Source organism: Lepisma saccharinum, chromosome 14, assembly GCF_977018435.1.
Source record: "Lepisma saccharinum chromosome 14, izLepSacc3.1, whole genome shotgun sequence".
Classification (NCBI taxonomy): domain Eukaryota; kingdom Metazoa; phylum Arthropoda; class Insecta; order Zygentoma; family Lepismatidae; genus Lepisma; species Lepisma saccharinum.
Genome location: NC_139242.1, coordinates 70,390,580 through 70,415,316, shown reverse-complemented (window position 1 = coordinate 70,415,316; position 24,737 = coordinate 70,390,580). Strand labels below are relative to the sequence as shown.

The 24,737-nt window shown below is 39.3% G+C and overlaps 1 protein-coding gene across 1 annotated transcript in view; it reads right to left on the bottom strand.

Annotated features, from left to right (window-relative positions):
• fliI (FLII actin remodeling protein) overlaps positions 1 to 23,533 on the bottom strand; it is a 46,038-nt gene extending 22,505 nt beyond the window's left edge. Inside the window, exons 1-9 of the mRNA XM_083134808.1 lie at positions 23,415 to 23,533; positions 17,513 to 17,623; positions 15,256 to 15,494; positions 13,193 to 13,354; positions 12,711 to 12,931; positions 7,863 to 8,079; positions 5,364 to 5,605; positions 2,561 to 2,655; positions 1,186 to 1,256 (exon numbers count right to left, since the gene is read on the bottom strand). Of these exons, the coding sequence (XP_082990934.1) occupies positions 1,186 to 1,256; positions 2,561 to 2,655; positions 5,364 to 5,605; positions 7,863 to 8,079; positions 12,711 to 12,931; positions 13,193 to 13,354; positions 15,256 to 15,494; positions 17,513 to 17,623; positions 23,415 to 23,516 (1,460 nt within the window). The 5' untranslated portion in view covers positions 23,517 to 23,533. The remainder of the gene's footprint in view (positions 1 to 1,185; positions 1,257 to 2,560; positions 2,656 to 5,363; positions 5,606 to 7,862; positions 8,080 to 12,710; positions 12,932 to 13,192; positions 13,355 to 15,255; positions 15,495 to 17,512; positions 17,624 to 23,414) is intronic.
• Between the last annotated feature and the right edge of the window lie 1,204 nt (positions 23,534 to 24,737).

Here is a 24,737-nt window from a genome sequence, read left to right as displayed (position 1 = left end):
AGAATCACCCCTTATACCCCCAGCCATAGCAGTCAACTGATACCAGTATAAAATTTACTGATACCAATAACCAATAATCTGGTTCATAAACTTCCTTTATTAATTGTGTAACCAGGTAACTGCAGGAAGTTTTGCCTTTGAAACAACACTGCATATTTAGGCATTTACTTTACACAATCAAGGTATTTAAATTACGAGGACCGACAATTAAGTAATGAGAATGATTTTATATTGTCCCACATGTGCATTCTATCTCTGAAGTAACGCGTTCCTGATGTAGTGTGGTCCATAATCCACAACCTGGCAACACCTCATGAACTTGCGATAGGCATGCTGGGAATTATGCCGCCATGTCGTGAAGGAGGTGCAAGGGTGTCGTCACGTAATAGCTATGGAGCAGCAAGTGAACATCAAGTTTCATGAAGGACATTCTGAAAACTGCTTGCTGGAATAAACATTTCTTGAATTCTATTGTTGTGGAGGACAAAACAGAGCATTTTATTATGGTCCTTGTACGAACTAACAAATCGCTGAATGGAAGTCACTAAATTTACCAAGAGGCAAGAAAATGCAGCTCGAAAAGCCAAGGGTGAAGACAATGTTGTGTTTTTTTAATGATAGCAAAGACATTATTCATCACGAAATTGTTCCAGAGGGTGAAAGTGTAATTGGTTGTTACTATCGTAGTGCTTGGATTGATTATGGAAGAGAACTGACCGTATCAGACCTCAGTATCCTGAACCAGGCAGTTGGTTCCTGCTCCACGATAATGCACGGTCCCACAGAGCAGTGGTTGTCTATACATTCCTAGTCCAAAAACAAGCGAATGTGTTGAATCATCGTCTTTACTCCCCAGATTTATCCCCCTGTGATTATTTCCCGTTCCCGAAAGTGAAGCTGCTGCTGAAATTACGCACTTTTGATGAGCACAGGACCAGTCAACAGGTTGTGACGTCCAATCTTCAAGTCATACCACATGAAGACTTGCAGATGTCGTATCGATCATTGGCCAACCGTGCCAATTGCTGTATTGATGCAGGAGGGATGTACTGTGAGTAATAAACAAGCAATGTTCAATTATTTTGTTTCCTTTTCACAATATAAAATCATTCTCATTACTTTATTGTGTGACCTCGTATACAATTATATTCATTAAAATAATAACTAAATGGCTGAGTTACTCACTTCAATGATTCAACTTTTGTCTCTTCCTGTGCCTTCTGTTTGTTCTTTTCCTTTGCAATATCTTTCATTCCCTGTGAAAAAAATCAAGAAGATAATCAAGATCGTACCTTTAATAACTCTAAAAACTGAATTAAAACACAGCACAATCACAAAAATAACATTTCAGGGAGAGAACAAAAAATATATGGAAAAGTAAAATTCAGTCTTTAACTTTTAAAGGTAGGATCCAATATTAACAGAATTTGACACTAGACACTTTGTTAATCGACAAACATTCATTCATTTGCAACTAGTTAATACTCAACTGTACAGATCAGATGTAAAAATGTCTAAAATGGGATGTGAAGCTGGGATTCTGGTATTATTGACAAAGAAAATAGTATTTTAGGTGAAGATTTTGTTACTATGTAAACTAAAGAGGAAATGCCCCTGTTTGCAGTTTATTTAGACTATCCTCTACTTTATTTGTAAGTCTGGTGTAAATTGAGGAAATAGTTTGGAAGAAAAAGAAGTTTCATTCAGTATACCACAATTTACAGACACATGCAAAATTTAACGAATTAGTACTTTTTACTTGAAGTCCTCCGTTGCCATGCAGTCTAAGGCACTATGATTTGGATTCAGACTGCGGGACAGCATGGGTTAGAGTCCACCTGGGTTCAGTCTCTGGGTTTTAGGCCTGTGTATAGGGCCAGTGGCAACCCAGCATCGTGAGGAAATTGGGGAGCTACGAGTGAGTAGCGTCAGCTGGTCTGGGAAATCTCCTATAACGGCTGGAGGTTCGACGTGCTGACCCCACATCACCCCATTATGGGTTGAAGATCTCCACACCTCTAGGTAGGATTGTGGAAGGGAGACTGGCAGTCAGGAGATAGATGATGGGTTATTTTCACTTGAAAGCTGACAGGTTAACTCCATGGATATTTAATATGAATGTCAGCATATCTGTTGACCTAATAATAGTAGGAATAAAACTTGCCAAATTAATATCACATTAGCTGCATCAGCTTTATGCAGATTCATTCATTTCATTCAAATGCAATTTCATCCTTGCATCTTTTTCAACACAAGAGAGACATTACTATATCTTAAGCAACGGAACTCTCGAATTTCTAATTACATTGTAGTCTAAACTACAATACAGGGACATTGTATCTAAAGATATCTGTTTGGTGGTTAAGCGGAGATAGATAATTCATTCTAATGAGTTTGTTTCACATTTTCTGCGTAGTTTTTATTCGTGATCGGTTTGCCGAAATTGTTTATTCGCAGAAATCAATTGTGAATAAAAACTATGTGGAAAAAATGAAACGTGAACTCATTAGAATGAAATATAGTGACATGTAAAATACACGGAACATATAAGAGACATTACCTTCAATATTTTGGCTTGGTCCTGGTCTGCTTCTTCCTGATCCCGCTTGCCTCTTCTCAACCTTAGCTTTCGAGCAATGGGGTCCTTACTCATATCTGTAACAATATAAAAGAGCAAACATAAGACTTCAGGTGTTTATGCACTTGTTCATCATTGCTCAAACTTACTGGAGTATGAATATTTGACAGTCTAAACAGAAATATTATGTGCCACAAGTGCAAGCAAAACACTGATAATGCAAATTGTTGCAATACAATCACAAAATAACATTATTGTGTAGCTTTGGTACATAGCAGCAAGTTATAAAGCAGGATAACCATCTTTTTTAGATAAACTACCGAGTGATCAAAAAGTCACGCAACCCATGTAACATTTGTTTTTGTCTTGAAGAATCTGTGTTACCTGGGTGCATCATTATGCAGCCACTATGGCTGCCCAGGTGTCCAGATCTCACTCCGCCGGACTATTTCCTATAGGGATTTCTGAAGTCTGCAGCCTACGTAACGCATCCACACACTTTGGATGAACTGAAGACGAATATTCAACGTACTGTGGACAACATTTCATGTGATACACTCCAGAGGGTCTTCAGGAACATGATCAAAAGGGTGCACATGTGTAAGGAACTGAATGCTGGTCATTTCCAACATCTTTTATAGTCCCTCCATGGGTTGCGTGACTTTCTGACTACTCGGTACTTTAGTACTTATAAAAAATCTTTTAGCCTCCCCGATGGCATAGTGGTAACGTTGTTGCCTTGTAATCAAGGGATCCCAGGTTTGATACCCAGTGGAGGTACACAGTGGTTCAGATTCCACTTTAACCTGTAGATCCAGTCCCGATTATCATTTCTGTGCATAAAATGGACTTAAAAACAAACTCAACAACTTTTCCTTTTATGAATTATCTTTACTAGAAGTGTAAATGTAAAATGGTCGACTACCACAATTCTCAAGTAATTACTGGCCATGTATATACAAAATGTAGGCACCCTTCTTACAATGTATTCCTAGTAATGTTGAAATAAGTAACATTAAACTAATCAATATAGCAATATGCTGTTATTGACTTAACTCAGGTTCAATTTCCACTGCTGCACTTTCAACTGCAATCTCCCAGTTAATTTTAATCTAACTGTCCACATAGGAAGTTCCAGCATGTAAATCAACACTGTGAACCCTTTGATTCACATACTCGGGAGGTCTCAGGTTCATATCCTGAAGGATATACACTATGTGGAAGAAAGTCACTGGACACCCCGGTTTCAACTCTGAAACGAACTCCTCATGGAAAAGAGAGTACAGACGGGTATATATACGGCAGCAGGAGGCTTCTCAGATCATTCGCTGATAAAATGACGGACAGGAAAGAGCTCAGCATGTTTGAAAGAGGGATCATAGTAGGCTGCTCCATATGAGGCATGAGTATACGTAGCATAGCTGATGCCCGACAGGTCCCTAAATCAACTGTAGCCTTTGTCATCAAGAAGTGGAAGGAAAAGGGACACTGCAGCAATGCACCACGAAGTGGAAGACCCACGAAATTGGACAACCGGGACAGGAGAGTGCTGAAGAGGGAGATTTGGCAAAACAGGAGCCGTCCGATGCATTCCATTACAGAAGAGTTTCAAAGTGCATCCAATTTGACTGTTTCGACCAAGACACTTCGCAAGGAGGCCCATGCGCTCGGTTATCATGGTCGAGCCGCTGCCCACAAATCCCTGATAACAAAAAACAATAAGCGGCAGAGACTATGCTGGTGTAAAGAGCGCAGAAACTGGACGGTGGAGCAATGGCGGAAGGTTCTATGGAGCGATGAATCACGCTTCACACTGTTTCAATCAGATGGGAGAGTGTGGGTATGGCGATTACCTAGAGAACGTCTGTTACCCGAGTGTGTAGTGCCCACAGTGAAATATGGTGGTGGCGGCATCATGTTCTGGGGTTGTTTCAGCTGGCATGGCGTGGGTCCACTGGTACCGGTGTATGGCCACATGACGTCTGCGTCCTACAGAGATATTCTCGACAAGTCCATGCTCCCCACATTGTGGAGTTTCCAAGGAAACGAAGAATGTGTGTTCCAGGACGATAGTTCGACTTGTCATGTTTTCAGGGCTACCACGGAGTAGTATGCAGAAAATAATGTCATCCGAATGGATTGGCCTGCACAGACCCCTGACCTCAACCCTATCAAACATCTATGGGACGAACTGGAGCGCCAATTGAGGTCGCGATCGCCTTGTCCTTCTACAGTTCCAGGGTTGGTGACTGTACTGCAGGAGGAATGGCGGAATATCCCACTCGGTGTACTACAAGACCTTGTCGCCAGTTTACCACGACGAGTGGCTGCTGTTATCGCTGCCAAAGGCAGACCGACCTCCTATTGATTGCAAGAAAACTGATGGTATCCGCTGACATGTGGTGTCCAATGTCTTTCTTCCACATAGTGTATATCCAGCTGGTCATCGTGATGGAGGTTTGTGTGATTTTTCTCAGTCACTTTAGGCAAGTAATAGGTTTGTAGTTCTCCCAGAGACAATTCCTTAATCTATCCTGTTTCTTTCTTTGTTCTCCTCTTCCCTCAACTTAACAATTAATTCAAGGGTGCAATATGTTAATTAAATCTACTAAATCAAATGAACATAAGCATTAAACTAAAACTTTATCCATGTATGTTCATATGTGATAATCAAAATATTAATTTATATAATTTTTGCAGAAATAAAGTGTTAAGTGATACTGCAGAACTTCCAGGAAATCGAGATCAGTTCTCATTACAACAGAATAAATGGGCAAAGACTTACTGGACTGAGGGGTTGGTACTGCAACACTTGCTCCTGCTAAACGGAGCTGATTCTGAAGAGAGAAGTCAATGTTGTAGAATTCCAAGCCTGCACCCTTCTGCATTTCCGTGGGCTTTGGAGGCATCACAAGATCTGGGTTGTCCCTCAGATCAAGAGCGTCCAAATCGGTTAGAAGGTGGATGGCATCTGGAAGGGTTATCAGCTTGTTGCACGTAAGAATCAGCTTCTTCAGTGAACCGCATCTGGAAGGAACGATAACTGAATGTTAGAAACATGATTTTTCTTAAATTCCAAAATTATTACAATTTCCTGGAAATGAATTTTCAATCCTCTTCTTTTTCAGCATCCAGAAAGAAGTATAAATTAACTTGTATCACTATTTTGTCTCTACGCAGTTCCACCAAAAGGCTTTCCGCAGCCCCATGTTTCTTATTTTACATGGCTTTTCAGTTCCTTTTTGTGATTGTTATGATGAGGATGAACAATGATTATATTGCGTTGATGAAGAAGCAGCACCTATGCTTAGAAAGGGGCTTGCACCTGGCACAATTACTGGTGGGTTTGTGGATCACTCAATGGACTCCACACAAGTTAACATCTTTAAATTTAACAAATTTCATTCCCCATATTCACATGGGTGACACATGTCAGTTCATTGAGTTTCATCTCCACTATTTCCTGGCTTTCAAGACCGATGCTCCCCAGTTATCCTCAAAATTCCAAGTCAACACTAAAATCTTAGAGGTTCCCACCAGGAATCGAACTTGGGACCTCTTGCACCAAAGGAAAGAGTGGTAACTATTTGACTATGCATGAGCCTGAAATTATTCCCAGAAGAGATGAAATATTATTTCCTGATTGGGAATGAATTTAGCATTTACAGCCTGGAGAAAGAAAATCTGGGGGGACTCTGCCTTTCTCCCTTTCAATTCCAGCCCTACTTATACATGCACAGCTTGTGGATCCTTTTCTGTCTGAAACTTTGGCCTGTCATCAAAATACATGTGGTGGCTCTTAGTCATTTTTAATCACAAATATAGGTGTAATGTGTGTAGTGCAAAGTAAATTCTCCACCAATTACTACAATGTTTTGAACATACAGTTTGATGCTAGATTGCTCATAATCAGAAGTAGTTAATCACCATAATGCCAGAGCATATTTTAAGCAGCAAGTTTAGAATTCTGCAAGTTTTTCAGTAAAAATTCATATCTCGGTAACTATGAATGCTAGAGTTATAAATTTTAGCTCATATTGTTCAATACAGATTAGGCTATAAGCTTATGGTCGACAAAAAACAATTCTCATTTATGAAGTAGAAGAAAAAGAAAACAAAAGGAAAAATCTTATTCTTATTTACAAAATTTCAACTCCATCGAGCCCCCATGTAGGCAACACTGGGATATGATGGTTCAAAATGGTACCTGCATATTGGCTGATATATGTTCCGTTCTCGTGGCAAAAGTTGCACACTTACTGCTGATATTTTCTAATAAAAATATAATTTATAATGTAAAAACTGTGCTTTTTTTTCAGCAGAATACCCCCCACCAAAAAAAAATAGCCAGAATCAAATTAAACAGTACTAATAGAATGCCTAAAGGTTCATGTAGCTCCCACATGTATCTCTGAACAGTACCTGAGTCACACACAGTGCTCCAAAAGTAGAGGGTTGGGATAAAAACACTTAAAAACTGTCGATGACATATTTCAATTTAAAAAACCTCACTAATTTAAAAGACACATTAAAGCTGAAAACGCCTGTATCCATTAAGATCCCTTAGAAACGGGAACTCGTAAAAAGGTTAAAAACATGCACAATTGCATAGTGAAACAACCACAATCGGTCAAGAGGTGAAAGCTATTTCCCCTCTATCCCATTCCTACTCTCCCCTCCATTTACGTCACCAATCCAGCGCGAACTTACGTTCTACACCGGAAGCTCTGACGACTTCCGGAGTAACATGGAATCCAATGTTAGGTTCTTTTTTTCGTTGCTTTGTCCCACTTTTTGAAAAGCCTCACCCATCCCTCTTCCAAATTACCATCATCCCGATTAAGTTTTACATTTCTCCCCATGCAAATACTTGCAGCCTCGTAAACATTTCTTTTCAATTTATTCCCTTCTTTTCTGATAACCTCCCTCTTCATAATTTTATGCCCGCTCCTGATTATATGCTCCGATAGCCCTGTTTTGGGGACCCCTTCTCTAATGTCATCATGTTCACCCCATCTTACACCCTCTCCCTTGTCCTCATATTACACTATACAATGCAGCATTATGATTTAGTGCTTAGAAAGAATTGTGAACCCGATGAAGGGGGCAGTTGTACCCTGAAACGTCGTTCTTCAACAATTGCATACTCACTTACGTAAGTACTTTTTAAACTAATTTCATACTATTTTTAGTAATGTTTATATTATATAGTGAGTAATACGCACCCAGCCACAATATGTTACTTGATTTAAATCGCCACCTTGGTTCCCAGTGACTCACTCACCTACACAGTCCTTCTGGAATCATCTCCAGCTGGTTGTTTGCTGCAGAGAACACCTCAAGGCTGCCCAGCTTCCCAATCCCTGATGGAATGCCTTCAAAGTCCAACTGATTGTCGTTTAGGTATAGCCTCCGCAGTGTCAGGACTTTGCACAGGGCAGGAGGCAAGCATGTGAGCTTGTTGCGACATACGTTCAGGATTTCTAACTTCTGCCACAACTCTGTAAGGAAAATATTGAAATTATTAGGTACTGGGTACTGAAGCAAACTAAAACTATACAAGAATATTTTCACCAATTCTTGAATTCTTGTCAATACTGAAAGAAATACATTTCACATGCGAGGAATCCTATTGGTTAAGTTCCATGACAGCTGTATTGCAGACATTTGGAACATAGGAATGCATATGGACCATATAATAATGGCATAGCCATTTAATGAAGCTTCAATAGCAAAGCTGCAAACTGCATTTTATCTAATATACACCTACGGTCAAGTGGACAGATTAGATGTAAGCAATTAAAAAATTGACCAAATACTTATAAATAGAAAATAAATATTGAACTGCAATCTTGCTTGTTTCATTCAGCAAGTTTCTGCAAGACAAATAACAAATAGCTTATTGTAGTGAAAATTCCCGTGAGTGGAATCAAAAATTCAAATCACATGAGAACATGCATATGAAAACTTTTTACTCATTGAAAAGTGAGGTTATCATTATAAGAGACTGGTTTCACAAAAAATTTCTACACAGAAATACGAATGACAATGAAAAAAGCTAATATTTCATTTTAGGTGTCTGTCTTCAACATCACAAAAAATAACTGAGACAAAGTTTCAACATGAATCTTCGTTTTGTTGGTGATAACTAGGGGGCAGATTTATATGCACTAAATATATATATATATGTGTATATATATATATATATACAGGAATAGGGTTAGAAATGGTGCCAGAAGGGCACCCTCAAATTCACCTGGTTCCACTCCAAAGACCAAGTGACCTTCCTCGATGTGGACATCCACATTGCGGGAGACCACTTGGAAACATCCATACATATCAAACCAACCAACCACCTCCAGTATCTCCACTACTCCAGCTCACACCCCTACCACACCAAAAAAGCCATCCCATTTTCCCTTGCCCTCAGAGGCCAGCGCCTCAACTCATCCCCCTCATCCCGCCAAAACTACAACCTACGCCTGCACCAAGCCCTAACCAACCGTGGCTACCCCTCCACCCTCATCAACAAACAAATCACTAGAGCTAACTCCCACAACCGCACCAAACAACCCAAAACCAACCCTCCAACTCTGATCACCCAATACCACCCTCACATTACGAAAATCAGACATACCCTCCACTCCCTCCTCCCCATCCTGCACAGTGATCCCGAGACCAGAGACATCTTTCGGGAAAAACCTAGGGTCGTCTTCCGTCGCCCCCCCAACCTCCAAAACATCTTGGTCCGAAACACCCACACCCCTTCCGCACCCCTTCCCCCAGCCCACAGGTGCAACAAACCAAGATGCAAGACCTGCCCCATACTCATCACCTCCAGACCCTCCTGATCCCTACAGCAGCAGGTGAGTTCACCCTTCACCCTAAGGGCACCTGCCACTCATCCAACCTAATTTACACCCTCATCTGTCAAATCTGCGGCAACTTCTACCTAAGCGAAACCTCCACCCCCTTGAATCTAAGGATAATCAATCACCGTTCCTCCACCCAAAACTCCGATTTCACAGTTGCCATCCACACCAACAGCCATAACACCTTCAATAACTGCTTCCGTGTTGCCATCATCCACCTTTTACCGCCCCCCCCCCTCCCCCGCTCTGACACATCTTTCCGCAGGTGATGGGAAAGGGCCTATATAGCAGGCATGCACGCCACTATACTCAACCTAGCCAACCTAACTCTTTCCTCTCCTCCCCGAAACTACCCACCACCCACCTTACAGTAAACACTGGCTAAAGTATTTCATGTTTCCTTTCAACTGTATCTGGCAACACTGACCGTAGAGACGCTACGGTCAGTATTCTGTGCCTCTACTCAAAGTGTCGTCGTTCTTTTATCTACCTTCTTGAAAATGCAACTCAGATCGCGAAATATTGAATTATTTCTATATGTGTGGTAAGTGTTTACTGTCTCCTTCATTATTTGTATATATATATATATATATGCATGCAAATATGCACTAAAAAAGGCCAAAATATGCACTTAAAATTTTCAAAACAACCTATTTTAAGGTTCTGTACTGTCACTGGACAGTATTTGTTCGTTTCATATCCTGTGTTGATATCTTGATGTAAAATGGATTTTTCTGTATTCAGGATTTTCAAATAAATAAATAAATATATAAATTTCAGTTGTGGAATACCCAGGCAAATCCTGGACAGGTTCCCCCTGGAACACCAAATTCACCCGTCAGAAGAACTGTAAACCTGGATTTCTGGAAGTTATTGCTAACTGCTTCTACAATTCAGCTTTCTCAACTTCTCCTGATAATATTTTCTTTTGAGCAATATCAAAGAGAGATTGGATGGACAAAGGAAGAAAAAAATCTAACCTTTGTTTGCTAAAAACTATCAACGAAATTTTACCATACTTTTAATACTTAATACAATGCTTGATTGCTACCTTTAACGTGCGGTTCTGGTGGCAATAGAGTTCGCACACAGATAAATGTATTATAGGCAGATATTGAACTCAGGCAGCAAATCATCTGCATTATGAATCTGTGGTTCGCACCTACCGTAACATGGGAGTCGAACAAATGCTATTTGTCGCATGAGATTTAATGGAAAATAATGCACAACAGCAGCTTTAGACCAAAGAATAAGAAAAGCATATTTTTTTTAACAAATTGTGCTGCAGGTTATATACGAGATATAATTGTGACAATTTTTGTTATCAAAACCTGGGACACGGATGCTATCTCAGTTTCTATAGGACTGCCATCTTTCTCCTTCAAATTACCTTAATAGTAAAATAAACACTTCCAAACACTACTACTTTCATGAAGAAAATCACCCAAAAATCATGTTTAATCCTCACCAGTATGTTGTTTGAATATTTAGCTGCAATCCATCAAGACATAATTGCAAAAAGTTATATTTTTATGACAGTAGAAAACTTCTTACATCACCTGCCAGCAACATATTTGTTAAAAACACTAAAACACACACACACAGCACGATAAAAAACACTTTAGCAGTTCTGCCGAGCTTTATCGTGCTGTTTGTGTGTGTTTTAGTGTTTTTAAGAAATATGTTGCCGGCACGTGACGTAAGAAATTTTCTACTGTCATATTACGACCCTCGTGTTTCTCGGGGTATATGCCATATTGCATCCCTTCCGTCGCCCCTCGACCAGCCCTCGACCAGCCCTGAGGATGATCCCAAGATGGGATCGACAGCTCGGCAGCACTGTCGATCCCATCTGCTGTTTGTGTGTGTTAGTGTTTTTAACAAATTATTATATTTTTATTATGTCTAATTTAAGAATAAAATGCACTCATAGTGCATATCTTCATCATCTGACCATCATTCCCTAGTTTCTACTGTCTTCTTATTTTGCACTCAAATAACAGAATGATCCTTCACTAGGTTATACAGCAGCATTCTCCACAAAAATTAACATGAATATATCCAGGCCTACGCAGGAAACAAATGTTTTCTGTTACCAAAAATGGAAGCTCTGTTTAAGCATGACAAATTTGCATTTCAACAAATTTCCATTTAAGCTGTCAAAAATTACTCTAAATACCTGAAGTGTATTATATGTTTAGAGCATACTTAAAAATAAATAACTCTACTCAGTGGTAAAAGCATTGTTGCCTCCCACATACTCTTGGAGCAATGCTGTTACTTCTTATCTTCTTCGGCAATTATTGTCACTTGTGCAGCACACACACACACCTTCACAGATAATTCTCAAATAACACAACCCCAGTGTTGTCGCTGGAATTTGGAAATGTGACTCTCATCTCTGAAAGGTCGTTGGTTTGTGAAAGGGTATATTTTCTTCATCTTCACAACCAGACCAGCTGCAACGCTATGAGATGAGTTTTGGAATGTCCTTGACCCATGCTACACGAAGTAGGCTATTTTTTAATGCTGACACAAATAACAGGGAAAATGAAGCAGATAAACTTGAAACAAACAATTACATGAAAATTACTCCCAATATATGAAAATGCACTAACGTCCCAAATATGGATTTTTATGCACTATAAAACTTTACCAGAGTAAACCACATCAAGTGAAATGGATAAACCTGTTGGGAACATATGAATTTTCCTTAAGGAAAAAAAACATGCAAATATGAAAACATTCGCCCCCTAGATAACTTTTGGACCAACCACCATTCTTTTTTATGGAGGACAATAAGTTCAAGGTGAGGTAAAACAGTTAAAAATGACTTTAAAATGTATAAAAAAACTTTATTTCATGATAAGGTCTGTGGAATGCTCACCAGATTTCTTTATTTTTTAAGAATGTACTGCTGTTAATGAGAAAATTCTTTCTTTTTAAGTACATTTGATCACATTTTATGGTTTGATTGATTGACTGATTTGGTGTTTGGTTATGCACAGTAAGGCTAATCGGGACTGGACCTACAGTTTAAAGTGGGATCCAAACCACTATTAACTCCACTGGGTGCTGAACCTGGGATGCCTTGATTGCAGCCAATGACATTACCACTGTACCATTGGGGTGACCAGACTAAAATTCTGAAAATATTTAAGTTGACATAAATAATTATAGTAAATAACTAAGTAGGCGTACCCAACATGTTGTTAGTAAATATGAAATACTTAAAAACTTCAGTAACGTCACCTACTCACCTATTGCCGTTGAGAGTTCTGTTATTTCATTATCACTAAGATTCAACCGTCTAAGATTTGGTAGTGAATACAGGGCATCGGGGACTTTGGGGAGGTTGTTCTCTGCAAGATCCAAGTCGGAAAGGTTCGTGAGAGACTCAAGGTTCGTTGGGAAGTTGCTCAATGTTCTCTGGGTGTCCCTCATGTGAAGTGTCTCGAGGTTCATCAGCGACGGAATCTGTCTGAAATGGCATGATTAGAGTGATATTAAACAACACAATGCATGTAAAAGTCCACTTTCTTCAACCTTGCTGGATTTGATAACAGAAAACATGTAATGCGACACTGAAGATGAGTCACGTGATCAAAAATATAAACAATGTACCCTTTAAGTAATGCATACTTATTCCCAAAGTTGAAACTTTGCAAATCTCCGCTTTCAACTGCAAAGAAGCAGCACAAGATTAGAATACAAGCTCAAGCAAGGGATTGAGCACACGTACCTGAGCTGAAAATGGCCAAGCGGGTTGTGGTTCAGCACAAATGTCTGCAGGTTAGCCAGTCTTCGAGTCTGTGGAGGAAGGGTCTCCAGTCGATTGTTGCTGAGATCCAGGTACAGAAGATCGGTCAGGTGCATGAACAAGGAATTTGGAATGGAGTCTATTCTGCAACACCGGACAAAAAATTGTTTTTTGGTGTAATAAATACATGATTGAAAACTTAAAAAGTAATTTTTGGTACAATAAATACATGATTGAAAACATAAAGTGTATATGAACATTGTGCAGGAATTTGTGTCGATGTTAGAGGAGGAAGAGAGAGAGACGCATGGTTTCAACAAGATGAGGCCTTAAGTCATTCATTACGCGAAACAATGCCTTTCTTGAGATAATTTTTTCGTGACAAATTGTTTGGAAAGGGCTTGTGTTCCCCTCGTTCCCCCGACATCTTCCCACTAGATTACTTCTTGTGGGGTTATTTAAAAGATGTTGACAATCCACAAACATTAGAACATCTACAGGCAAACATTATGCATGCCATTAACAACATCAGCCCACAAGTCGTGAAAAAAGTCTTCCGCAACTTACGGCGTCGTCTGCAATGTGCCTTGGAACAGAGGGATGGGCATTCCAGCATTTGCTTTAGACGCGAGTGTTCAGACCAGTGTTGCCACCCATGTAACGAGTTTACTGTTTGTTACTAATTTCCAACAACTCTCAAAATAAATATGTATTCGTCAATGTCAGTACTTTTTTCTTCCCATGTTGTGTACATACCCAGTATGCATCGTGACATGCAATTTGATGCTCGCAGCGTTGCAAACTGCTGTGAAAATGTGCAAAAAGTGGGTTTCCCTGCTGACGTCATAATATTTGATTTCTCTGTCACCCTACACATTGCAACCAAAAAAAATTAGCCTCTTTCGACAATTCTGTGTACATAAAGACAAAGTTCAGAGAAAGTTGTCATAAACCAGGAATTGAGTTTTGGGGCAAAAATATGATTTTGTTCCTTTTTTTTTCTCCACCCTGCACTATACCCCTCCCCCTCCTGCGTTTCTTCAGGTACGTGCTGTATTAATTTCAACCGCAAAAACATGCCAAAGGACCATGCTCTCTCGTGTTAAAGTCGTATTCATCTCCGACATTTCGTTACCAACTTACAGCTATACAAAGTTCAAGGGACAGGACTTTGTGGACACCCTGCACTCTTTGTATATTTCATACACTTTATTGTGTTCGTGAAATTTCATGTTTCCACGTTGAAAATTTGATAGATTTTCCCTGATAAATTTCAAAGTGACACACTACCATCTCTGTCCCAGATGCTGTATCCTCAGTGAATGAAGGCCTTCGAAAGTAATCAGAAAGAAACTATTAAATTGGCAACATGGAAACATGAAATTTCACGTACACAATATTAAAAATGCATCCATCATGAATACACTTTATTGCTTTTTTCCTACTCTTGTGGTTCGGATCCCACTTTAAACTGTAGGTCCAGTCCCGATTAGCCTTACTGTGCATAAAGTTGACTTGCACCAAATCAATCAATTACTCCTCTTGTTTGAAAATCTTCATTACTATTTCCTTTAGTTCAGTTTCATTCTGTTTCTTCATGATTATGCTTCATATGTTATTGTACTTTTCTTCCATCTATCTATTAACCAATACCTTGAATTACTTCTTATCTTTTTGAGGTCACTTTTGGATTAATGTGTTTTTATGGTACTTTCAATGAAGTCTCACCCTACTCATCTTGTTGTTGTGGCTACACTCTGATCTATTTGAACCTTGACATAAGTAATGACAAGACAAGTGTTTAAAAAACCAACATCTACTGATAAATACATACAGAATTAATGACTGCACATATTATATCATGACTATAATTCTGACACACAAATATGAAAAAATACAATTTCAATTACTACGATATTCTCTCGACTCATGTAAGGGAAAAAGGTAATAATATAATGAAGAATGAAATACAATATCCATTAGAGAAATGCAGGATGTGAAGCACCCCACAACCCATCATCAAATAAAAGACTGGTGATACTTACTGGTTGTTACTGAGGTTGAGAACCAGCAAAGACCTAGCCCTGTCCAGCCCATCGGGAACCTCCTTCAGGAAATTATGGCTGAGATCCAAAGTGGTCAACTCTTCCAGGAGGAAGAGCTCAGCAGGGATCCCGGAGCTCTTCACCCTGTTGTGCCTGATGTTGAGGGTTCGCAAGCAGCCCAGCTCTGTTATCTCTCCATAGAGTTTCTCCAGTTGGTTCCGCACCATAGAAAGGTGCTCCTGAATTCACAGAAAGCAATGAGACAGAATTATACTTTGGAATGAGCTTCGTGGCATGACACTGTGAGAGAAGGGAGGGGTTAAACAGGTCAGGACAGGGACAATTTCCCCTAGGTCCTTCTCTCTAGGCAGCTGGGGAGCATTGTTCCCAACTTAGCTCTTTTGGAGCCAGATCTGGTTCTTTCTTGCACTTGCTTGGCTGTGAACTGTTGCACCTGCCCCACTATGATGCTATCACTAGCTCTGGCCCACATAGACCAACTTTTGCCATGAGTATAAATTTTGCACATGGTGTGATATCATTATATTGGCTGCATCGCATCACCCCATCCCCTCTTACCTCCTCAGCTACTTTTATACAGCACCGTGGTTGAGGTGAAGATGACAATATTGTTATCCAGTAAGCCCATCTTTTCGATTTCATACGACAATCGGTGGATTGTTGAGATGGGTGATGCCGTCAGATCTACACGGTGAAAACTAAGAATAGATTGTCATCACTTTAAAGTTACCGGTAATAGCAGGTCCCCACTCCCTTGACAACTAAAATTACCATGGGAGGCACTTTATCCAGCCTTCCTAAGTCTAGCTCCTTGAAAGTCAACTTTAGCTCAATGTAAGGTGAAATTTAGTTATTTTATGCGCATAAGGTTCTGCAACACAGTATCTAGCTTAATAGACAACTTTAAAACATTGCAACTTGCAACATTGGGAGAAATTCACACTCTCAAATTATGTGTAGAATTTCATTAGTAGCAGTGACCATTCCGACAATATTGAAATAAATGCATGCCTGGTGCGAAATTGTCACACCCCACCTTAACCTGCCTGAATGCTATCCTTCATTTCATTGTAGACAAAAACCTTATGCGAGTCGATAAAAACCATGATATTAAGTTAATTAGTATTCAAGTATGGTTAACTGTGGGGAAGATGAAGCTGGGTCAGTACTTGTGTATTCATATTGGTTTAATGAGAAAGGTTTTCCAAAATCCAGGTAAGGTAAAGTTTCTCGTGCATATAGCACCGTGCCATGAAGGCAGGGGATGTGGGGGTAGGGTTCCACACATTCTCTATCTTAGCCATTTTGGAGGTGATGTTATCAGCACCATGCTCCAGCAACCTTCCCCAGTTATACATCGATTTCAGGCTGGGTGAGCCCCAGAGTGGCTTTATGCTGGGACAAGGCTGGATAAATTCTGGCCTTAGATTACGCACCCTGGGAATCGAACCTGAATGGTACTCAGATGTCCTACCGACTACACCAGCAAAATCCAGAAGTAAGAGTTATACGTGAGAGGTCATACAACATACATTTTGTGCCTAACATTCTCTGGCCTCTTACTTGGACAATCATTGCTTGATTGAGGTGGGTAATAATTATAGCAAAATAGGGAAATGATCATGTATTTCAATATATTAAGGTTTAAAAATCTGAATTAAAAGAAACTAATAGTTGTGCTACATATTCGCTCATCTGGTGTATACAGTACAAGTCTCTCCCCACAAATATATTCATTATCATTTGTTATTAGTTTATAATAATAATTGTTATGGCCTCCTATAGTACTACTACTACTTCATGGATTTATATTCACGACATGACCCCCCATACAAAAACTGCATCTTAATCTGGCCCGAAAACTGAAAACTTAATCGCCCAACGTGCGTCCAGTGTCATATTATGTAAATTGTAAAAATAATACAATTATATATTACCAGATAAATATTGGTTGGAATTGTTATTTTGTTGTACTGAGGGGCCATATATATGTAAAAGTCAAAGAAGTGTTCACTTCAAAGATACATTGGATGATGAAAAAAACAACCCTGTCATAGAGGTTATTTATGCTAAAAAAAATAGTCGTGCTTTTGAACAACTGGTACCAAATTTATGTATACTAATAATCACACAAAGTTCTTTTGGTATAACTACATAAAACATGCAAAATTTATACACAATTCATCAGAAGAATAGGTTTAAAAATTCACAAAACTCAATGCATGGCAAGCCTTACCAATTTAATCAACTTCCCCATTTCTTCTGGAATATGAGAGAGGCCTGTCTTATCCAGTTTCAGCCACTGGACTCCAGTCATCATCCGCATGGCATCTGGAAATTTCCCTTCCTAGAAGTAAAAGATTCATTAAGAAAATGGAAACTCTGCAATGCCCAATGTAGTCCACATTATCTACACCAACAATATAATATATGATTGATTGATTTGCTTTATTTTACTTTGCTTCTTGTGCCACTTTTGGCTAATTTGCAAAGATGGGGATGAGTGATGATATGGTGAAATTGATGAATGAACACTCACAAACATCCATGTCCAGGCCAGGATTCGAACCTGGAAAATATAATATCTGGAAATTGCAATGAATACAAGAACATAACTAGAGAATTTAATTTTGTTTTAAGTCCACTTGATGCACAATAGACTAATTGGGAATGGACCTACAGTTTAACGTGGGATTCAAAGAACGATGTGCCTCTGCCGGGTATCAAGAATTGGACTCGTTACAAGGGAACAACTGTGCCATCAGAAACACCCTCAAAGAAAAGAAGAGCTGGGTTTATGCATGCAAAAGCTTCACGCTGAATATTTCATGTTTCTATACAAACTCACATTATCATTTCAGTTATTGCAAACTGATCTAACAGTGTTATATTACATGTCTGGACCATGCTACATGTAGCAAGTACTTGCATTTTTCTATTTTACATGCTATTCTGCTTCCTTACACTAATGGCAACAATGAGGATGAACGATCGGTGGATGAAATGCAATGGACAATCACAAAGGAACATTCATGTCAAGGTCATGATTCAAATCAGGGACCTTCATTGGAAAAATAGTAAATCGACCACTCAACATTACTATTCTCATGTGGATCAATAAATCACTCTTTGTAAAACCAGAGGTTCAAATACTGGGCTGGACATGCATACTTCTGAATTTGTTCCCTTGGTAACAGTTCTGAATGTTTAGTTAATGTTCCTTTTTTTTTCATAGGAGAAAGTCGAAATATTGCAGAATTGTAGAAATGATTGTTACAGTAAATTTCAACTTTGGTGAAAGTAATTACCACTGTTGGAGTTCTGAAAAGTTCAATTTATCGGCGAAAACAAGACACAAAGGTACCTTACACAAATATCGCTGTTTCCCATTGACAAGGCATTCAACAGAATCCTGCCAACATGAGGTTCAAAGGTGTGTCATGCTTGAGACCAACATCATGAGATGTTGAAAGCATTTAGGGGAAATTATTGTAATGCTAAAAGCCCTAAACCTGGCCTGCCTAACCTAACCATGAACAGATTTAGATTCATTATTTGCATACTAAGAGCCCTAAACCTGACTTGCATAACTATGAAACCCTTTCTTACCACAGAATGGCAGCAGCAGTCTGTAACTAAGACGACACTGAACAAATGGCTGGTTGCAATAGAAGAATCACATAGGAGTATATGCAAGTGAAAAACCATTCTTAAGCAAACATGCAATAAGTAATAGCTAAAACTCCGAAGGATGTTTTAACTGCCAATAGAAATCAAATCATGAGAAAAATGCCAAACTACCATGATGAAATCGCAATTAAACAATGAGAACTTTGTCATTCCCTCCTCTATTTTATGAATTCATCAATAATCCTAGTAGTGTCAACTTTAAAAAAAAAATTAAAAAAAGGTGTGGTTTCTAGATGGCATTACTGATCAAACCTATACCTTCCAAACATATGATGCGTTGCCAATATGAAGGGCGAACTCAACAAAAGTACATTTTGAGGAAAATGTGTTTCAAGTTGTGAGGCATGGGGCAAACTCAACAAAAAAAACCTTGGAAATCACGCAGGAAACTTTCCCACCTACTCTTACCATGTTTTTGTGGAGTTCGCACTGTGCCTGACAACTTGAAATGCATTTGGTACCATCGACCCTCCGTACCCCCGCGATAAGGTGATGATTTTTGTCATTTATGAAGATTATGTTCTATACGAACAATTTGTGTTGTTTTTAGCTTTAAGAGATGTATTATAGTGGAGTAATGAGAATTTTTTGATGGAACAATTTATAATGTCATTTTCATCGTTGCCATCTGCATGTGATATGAAGGAACATGTTGTTTGTAACTTGGGGCCGTGTTGGAAATATCGGAGATTGAAGGTTGGCAATCCTGGTGTTACGTCAGGGAGCACGAGATTTACTGCAGATGATGTTTCGGTAAACGAGGAATGCCTATGTGGTTAGGTTAGGTATCATTAGCATAAATAGAATGACAAATTATTATTTAGGGTAAGAGAACTAACCCTAGCAAGCCTAAAATTAAAAAGCTCTCTCCCGTGACGTCCGAACACATGGTTGCTAAAGTGTTGTGCAATAAGTGAGACCCTTGTGTTCTGACGTCAGACTAGGAATGCCTACGAGGTTAGGTTAGGTCTGTTAGGTTAGGTAGCATTAGCATAAATACAATGACAAATTGTTATTTAGGCTAAGAGTACTAAACCTAGCTAGCCTAACCTACAAACGTAGGCCCCGTGACGTCAGAATACAAGGTTGCTAAAGTGTTGTGCAATAAGTGAGACCTTCATGTTTACACGGTAATGCCCGGATTTTCTTTGGAAGGTGGGCATGTGTTTTTAGTGTGGTAATGCTCTCAATGAAAATGTGTGATTAGTCTGCCAATTGACAAATTTCGCCCCTGCAACCACGTAGCAGAAAGTGCATTGTTTTAAGGTTAGTACTTTTTAAAATTATATATTTTTGTTAGCATTGGAAATAGTTGTTAGGTTAGGAGGGCCACGTTTGGTCACAATAATGATTTCACATTGTTTTATTAGTACTTTCAAAAATTATGTATTCTCGTTCATATTGGAAATGGTTGTTAGGTTAGGAGGGTCAGATTTGGTACCGATAGTGATATCACGTTTTTGTAACGCCAGGAGTGTTAGTTTTGCTGCTGTTTGGGATTTTTTACGGGAAAAATAAGTGATACTATTCCAGAATAGGAGTTTCTTTGGTAAAATTTTCGTATCCCCAAAACGTATTTCTTCAATTTTACAGGAGAAAGTACTTACCGAAATGGGTTTATTTATACTTTAGGAAGGTCTTGGAAGTTTGTTTTCACCTCGTTGAAATTTTTTTGCCGGTAAATCATGTAATTTTCGACATTAATGTCACTCCAATGCACGAAAGCTGTTCCCTTGATGTCCGTCTACTACGTGAACCAAATATTTGCGAGCGTTTCATGACGTAACAACCGGTCAGTGTTTCCAAATACGCGGTTTTGTAACTGTGTAACAGTTCTAGAACGTAAATAAACGTGAGTTACTGTTCATCATTTCTGATTACGAACTTGCGACAACATGACGTGCACAGGATCAGTGGCGTGCTCAATGTGAGGTTGATGGGGGCTATAACCCCCCCTTTCGCCCAGTATCTCTAAGGCTATTTATGAATGGTTCGGGGGCTATTTATGTATGGTTCGTGGGGCTATCCGTGAATGGTTCGTGGGGCTATCTGTCAATGGTTCATGGGACTATCCGTGAATGGTTCGTGGGGCTATCCATGAATGGTTCGTGGGGCTATCCGTGAATGGTTTGTGGGGCTATTTATGAATGGTTCGTGGGGCTATCCGTGAATGGTTCGTGGGGCTATCCGTGAATGGTTCGTGGGGCTATCCGTGAATGGTTCGTGGGGCTATCCGTGAATGGTTCGTGGGGCTATCCGTGAATCGTTCGTGGGGCTAGCGCCAATGGTTCGTGGGGCTATCCGAGAATGGTGTGTGGGGCTACGAATATTTTTTTCGAAACCAATTTTTAACTATTGAAACCTTTGCGTGGCCCTTCTAACCTATCCACGCGCCAATGGTTCGTGGGGCTAGCGCCAATGGTTTGTGGGGCTAGCGCCAATGGTTCGTGGGGCTATCTTTTTCACTATTGAAACCTTTGCGTGGCCCTACTAACCTATCCACGCGCCAGTGGTTTGTGGGGCTAGCGCCAATGGTTCGTGGGGCTAGCGCCAATGGTTCGTGGGGCTATATTTTTAACTATTGAAACCTTTGCGTGGCCCTACTAACCTATCCACGCGCCAATGGTTCGTGGGGCTATATTTTTAACTATTGAAACCTTTGCGTGGCCCTACTAACCTATCCACGCGCCAATGGTTCGTGGGGCTATATTTTTAACTATTGAAACCTTTGCGTGGCCCTACTAACCTATCCACGCGCCAATGGTTCGTGGGGCTAGCGCCAATGGTTCGTGGGGCTATCTTTTTCACTATTGAAACCTTTGCGTGGCCCTACTAACCTATCCACGCGCCAATGGTTCGTGGGGCTAGCGCCAATGGTTCGTGGGGCTATCTTTTTCACTATTGAAACCTATGCGTGGCCCTACTAACCTATCCACGCGCCAATGGTTCGTGGGGCTAGCGCCAATGGTTCGTGGGGCTAGCGCCAATGGTTCGTGGGGCTAGCGCCAATGGTTCGTGGGGCTATCTTTTTAACTATTGAAACCTTTGCGTGGCCCTACTAACCTATCCACGCGCCAATGGTTCGTGGGGCTAGCGCCAATGGTTCGTGGGGCTATCTTTTTCACTATTGAAACCTTTGCGTGGCCCTACTAACCTATCCACGCGCCATTAAGTGAGAGTATGAGACGTGTACCTGTTTCACAATCAGTTGCTTTGTTTTATTTCAATCACTTATCGCACAACACTCTTGCTACCTTGCGTTCTGACGTCAGCAGACTGAAGTTTATTTTTAGGCTAAAGGTCTATGTTGTTATCCATATCATTAAAATTTCAGTAACCACCAAACGTCTCTAATTCCCTTATTTTCGTACTTTCCACATTCATACTTACGTATTCTCCATACTAGTACCTAGATATTTTGCTATGAAGAAGGTCGCAACACTGCATAACCACTGATCATGGACTACGCTAGTCAAGATTTCTCCGCCATATCACGTGTAACGCAAGCAAAAGCGATGAAAATAAAAATACTCCATATTTCGAAAATTGAGATTATTTGCCTGCAAAAACGAATCGCGAAATAGAAGAATCCTTACGAATGCAGAATATGTAAGTATCAATGTGAAAAATACGAAAATAAGGGAATTAGAGACGTTTGGTGGTTACCGAAATTTTAATGTTTCTTTTGCTTACGCGGGTCATACTTTGCGATCAAATATCTCCGTTATTTGTGGTTTCCTAACGCTGGAACCACTTTTATATTACGTAAAACGTTGAAATCTGTCCATTATAAAAAATCGACATAATTCTCGAGGGGGGTACAGTGGGTCGACCTTCGCCCTTCGTATCCGCAACGCCTCATATACATCTATATTTTTCAGCTATGTCTAGTAATCTACATTATGAAATTTACAAATTCAGTTTAAAATAAATTACTAATTGTTACAAAGGATGTTTTTGTGTGATTTTAGATGATTTTATTTCAAAGTGCTATTATCTGCTGCCAGTTCTTTCATGTGCTTGGATATATAAATCAAACTCAATCAAGGAGAAAGTTATGTAAACAATATTATCTAAAATAGTACAATTCAATTTTTTAGTGTTACAATGTGACTAGGCAGCCTTTGTAATCTATTCCTCTAAAATAGCCTTCAGGGTGAAGAGAAAATACTTTGACAGTTATACCCGTAACTTTATCACCAACAGATTTTAGTATTAATTTACATGTAACTAACTAAATACTAGTGGCATTACATTTCAGATAAACATCGTACATATATTGAATCAGTAGATAAAAATTTGAGTAGTGCTTCCTGGTGGCAACTGACCAGATTAGGCAGGGATTAACCTCAACTGCAGATGACTAGGCGTCATGTCACATCTTACTTTGACAATTGCATGCAAAAATATTCGACAACTTGCCTTCCGAGATTACAAAAAATACTTACACTAAAATCATTGCTCGTAAAATCCACTCCTCTTACGAACGGCAAAACACCTGTGTTCGCCATGTTTACTCCGACTGCGATGTGCGCGCTATCTGGGAACATATTTGTGAAATAACGAAAGCAACAAAATATTCTCTTTGGAACAAACGATTCAACCTGCGAAATTATATGATTGCAAACATGTAATTTTACATCATTATCACGCATGAATGGTAAAAATTTCACTTGCTCATGCAAACGCAATCTATTGTATTATTCAATCGAATAATTTGTTTACATTTTATCATGGGTGGATCTAGAATTTTTTCCCCGTAGTTGCTTTGAACTTAATCGGCTTGAAAATACTTTATTTTCTTGAAGCAGTGGCGTACGCAAGGGGGGGTTACGGGGTTTAAACCCCCCCCTTGAGCTTGTGAAATATTATGAAAAATGCTGTGGAAAAAATTTTAAATGGCCAATTTACCACAGTCAAAGATCTGGGACAATACTATTACTATCACTACATCTACTACTACTACTAATAACAATAATAATAATAATTTGAATTATTATTTCCATGTAGCCTGGAGAAAAGCACAGCATTCCAAGCACACGCGTCTTTCAGAGTGATGCCTTGAAAATAAGCACAAGTTCTTGAAAGTGAAATATGAGGGTAACTATGATTTAAAAGAGAAATAAAATGTTTTGTATTTCAGTTGCAACAATGTTCAATACTCTGGCGTACGCAGTTTTTTTGGGGGGGAGGGGCCGGAATAGTAAATGTGGATAACACATGGCTTCGTTTTGGAGGGCAGGATGCATAATAAAATATTTCGTATTTTTGGAGCTTTTCAGTCTATTAAAATTGTATTCAAAGACAAAAATGGTAATCAGGACTCACTTTAAAAGAGGTTTCGTATTTACATATTTTGATTTTTTAAAGTTCTTATCGGATTTTTATTTGAAAATTCTGATTTTCTCAAAATTTTGGTAGGAGCTGTAGCATCATCGGTAGAAGCATGCATATTTCATTTTTGACAAAAAGAAAACGAAATTTGAAATAACACATTGCAATATTAATTTTTAAGGTTTCTGAAAGGTGTGAGGTGCATTTTCCTACCCTGTTTTGTCTCGAAATGATGCGAAATGAACTGCAAAATGCGAAATAGACTCTTAAACACGAAATTTACCGTTTATAGACCGACGCGACACTTTCTGAAGTCTGAAGTATCCTGTGTGTTATGCAATTCACGGAAAATTTATTAATTTTGCTGTAAATATTTGAAAAGCAAAAATGGACTTCTCTATACAGGAATAAACTTAATATTCTGGTAATGATTTAAT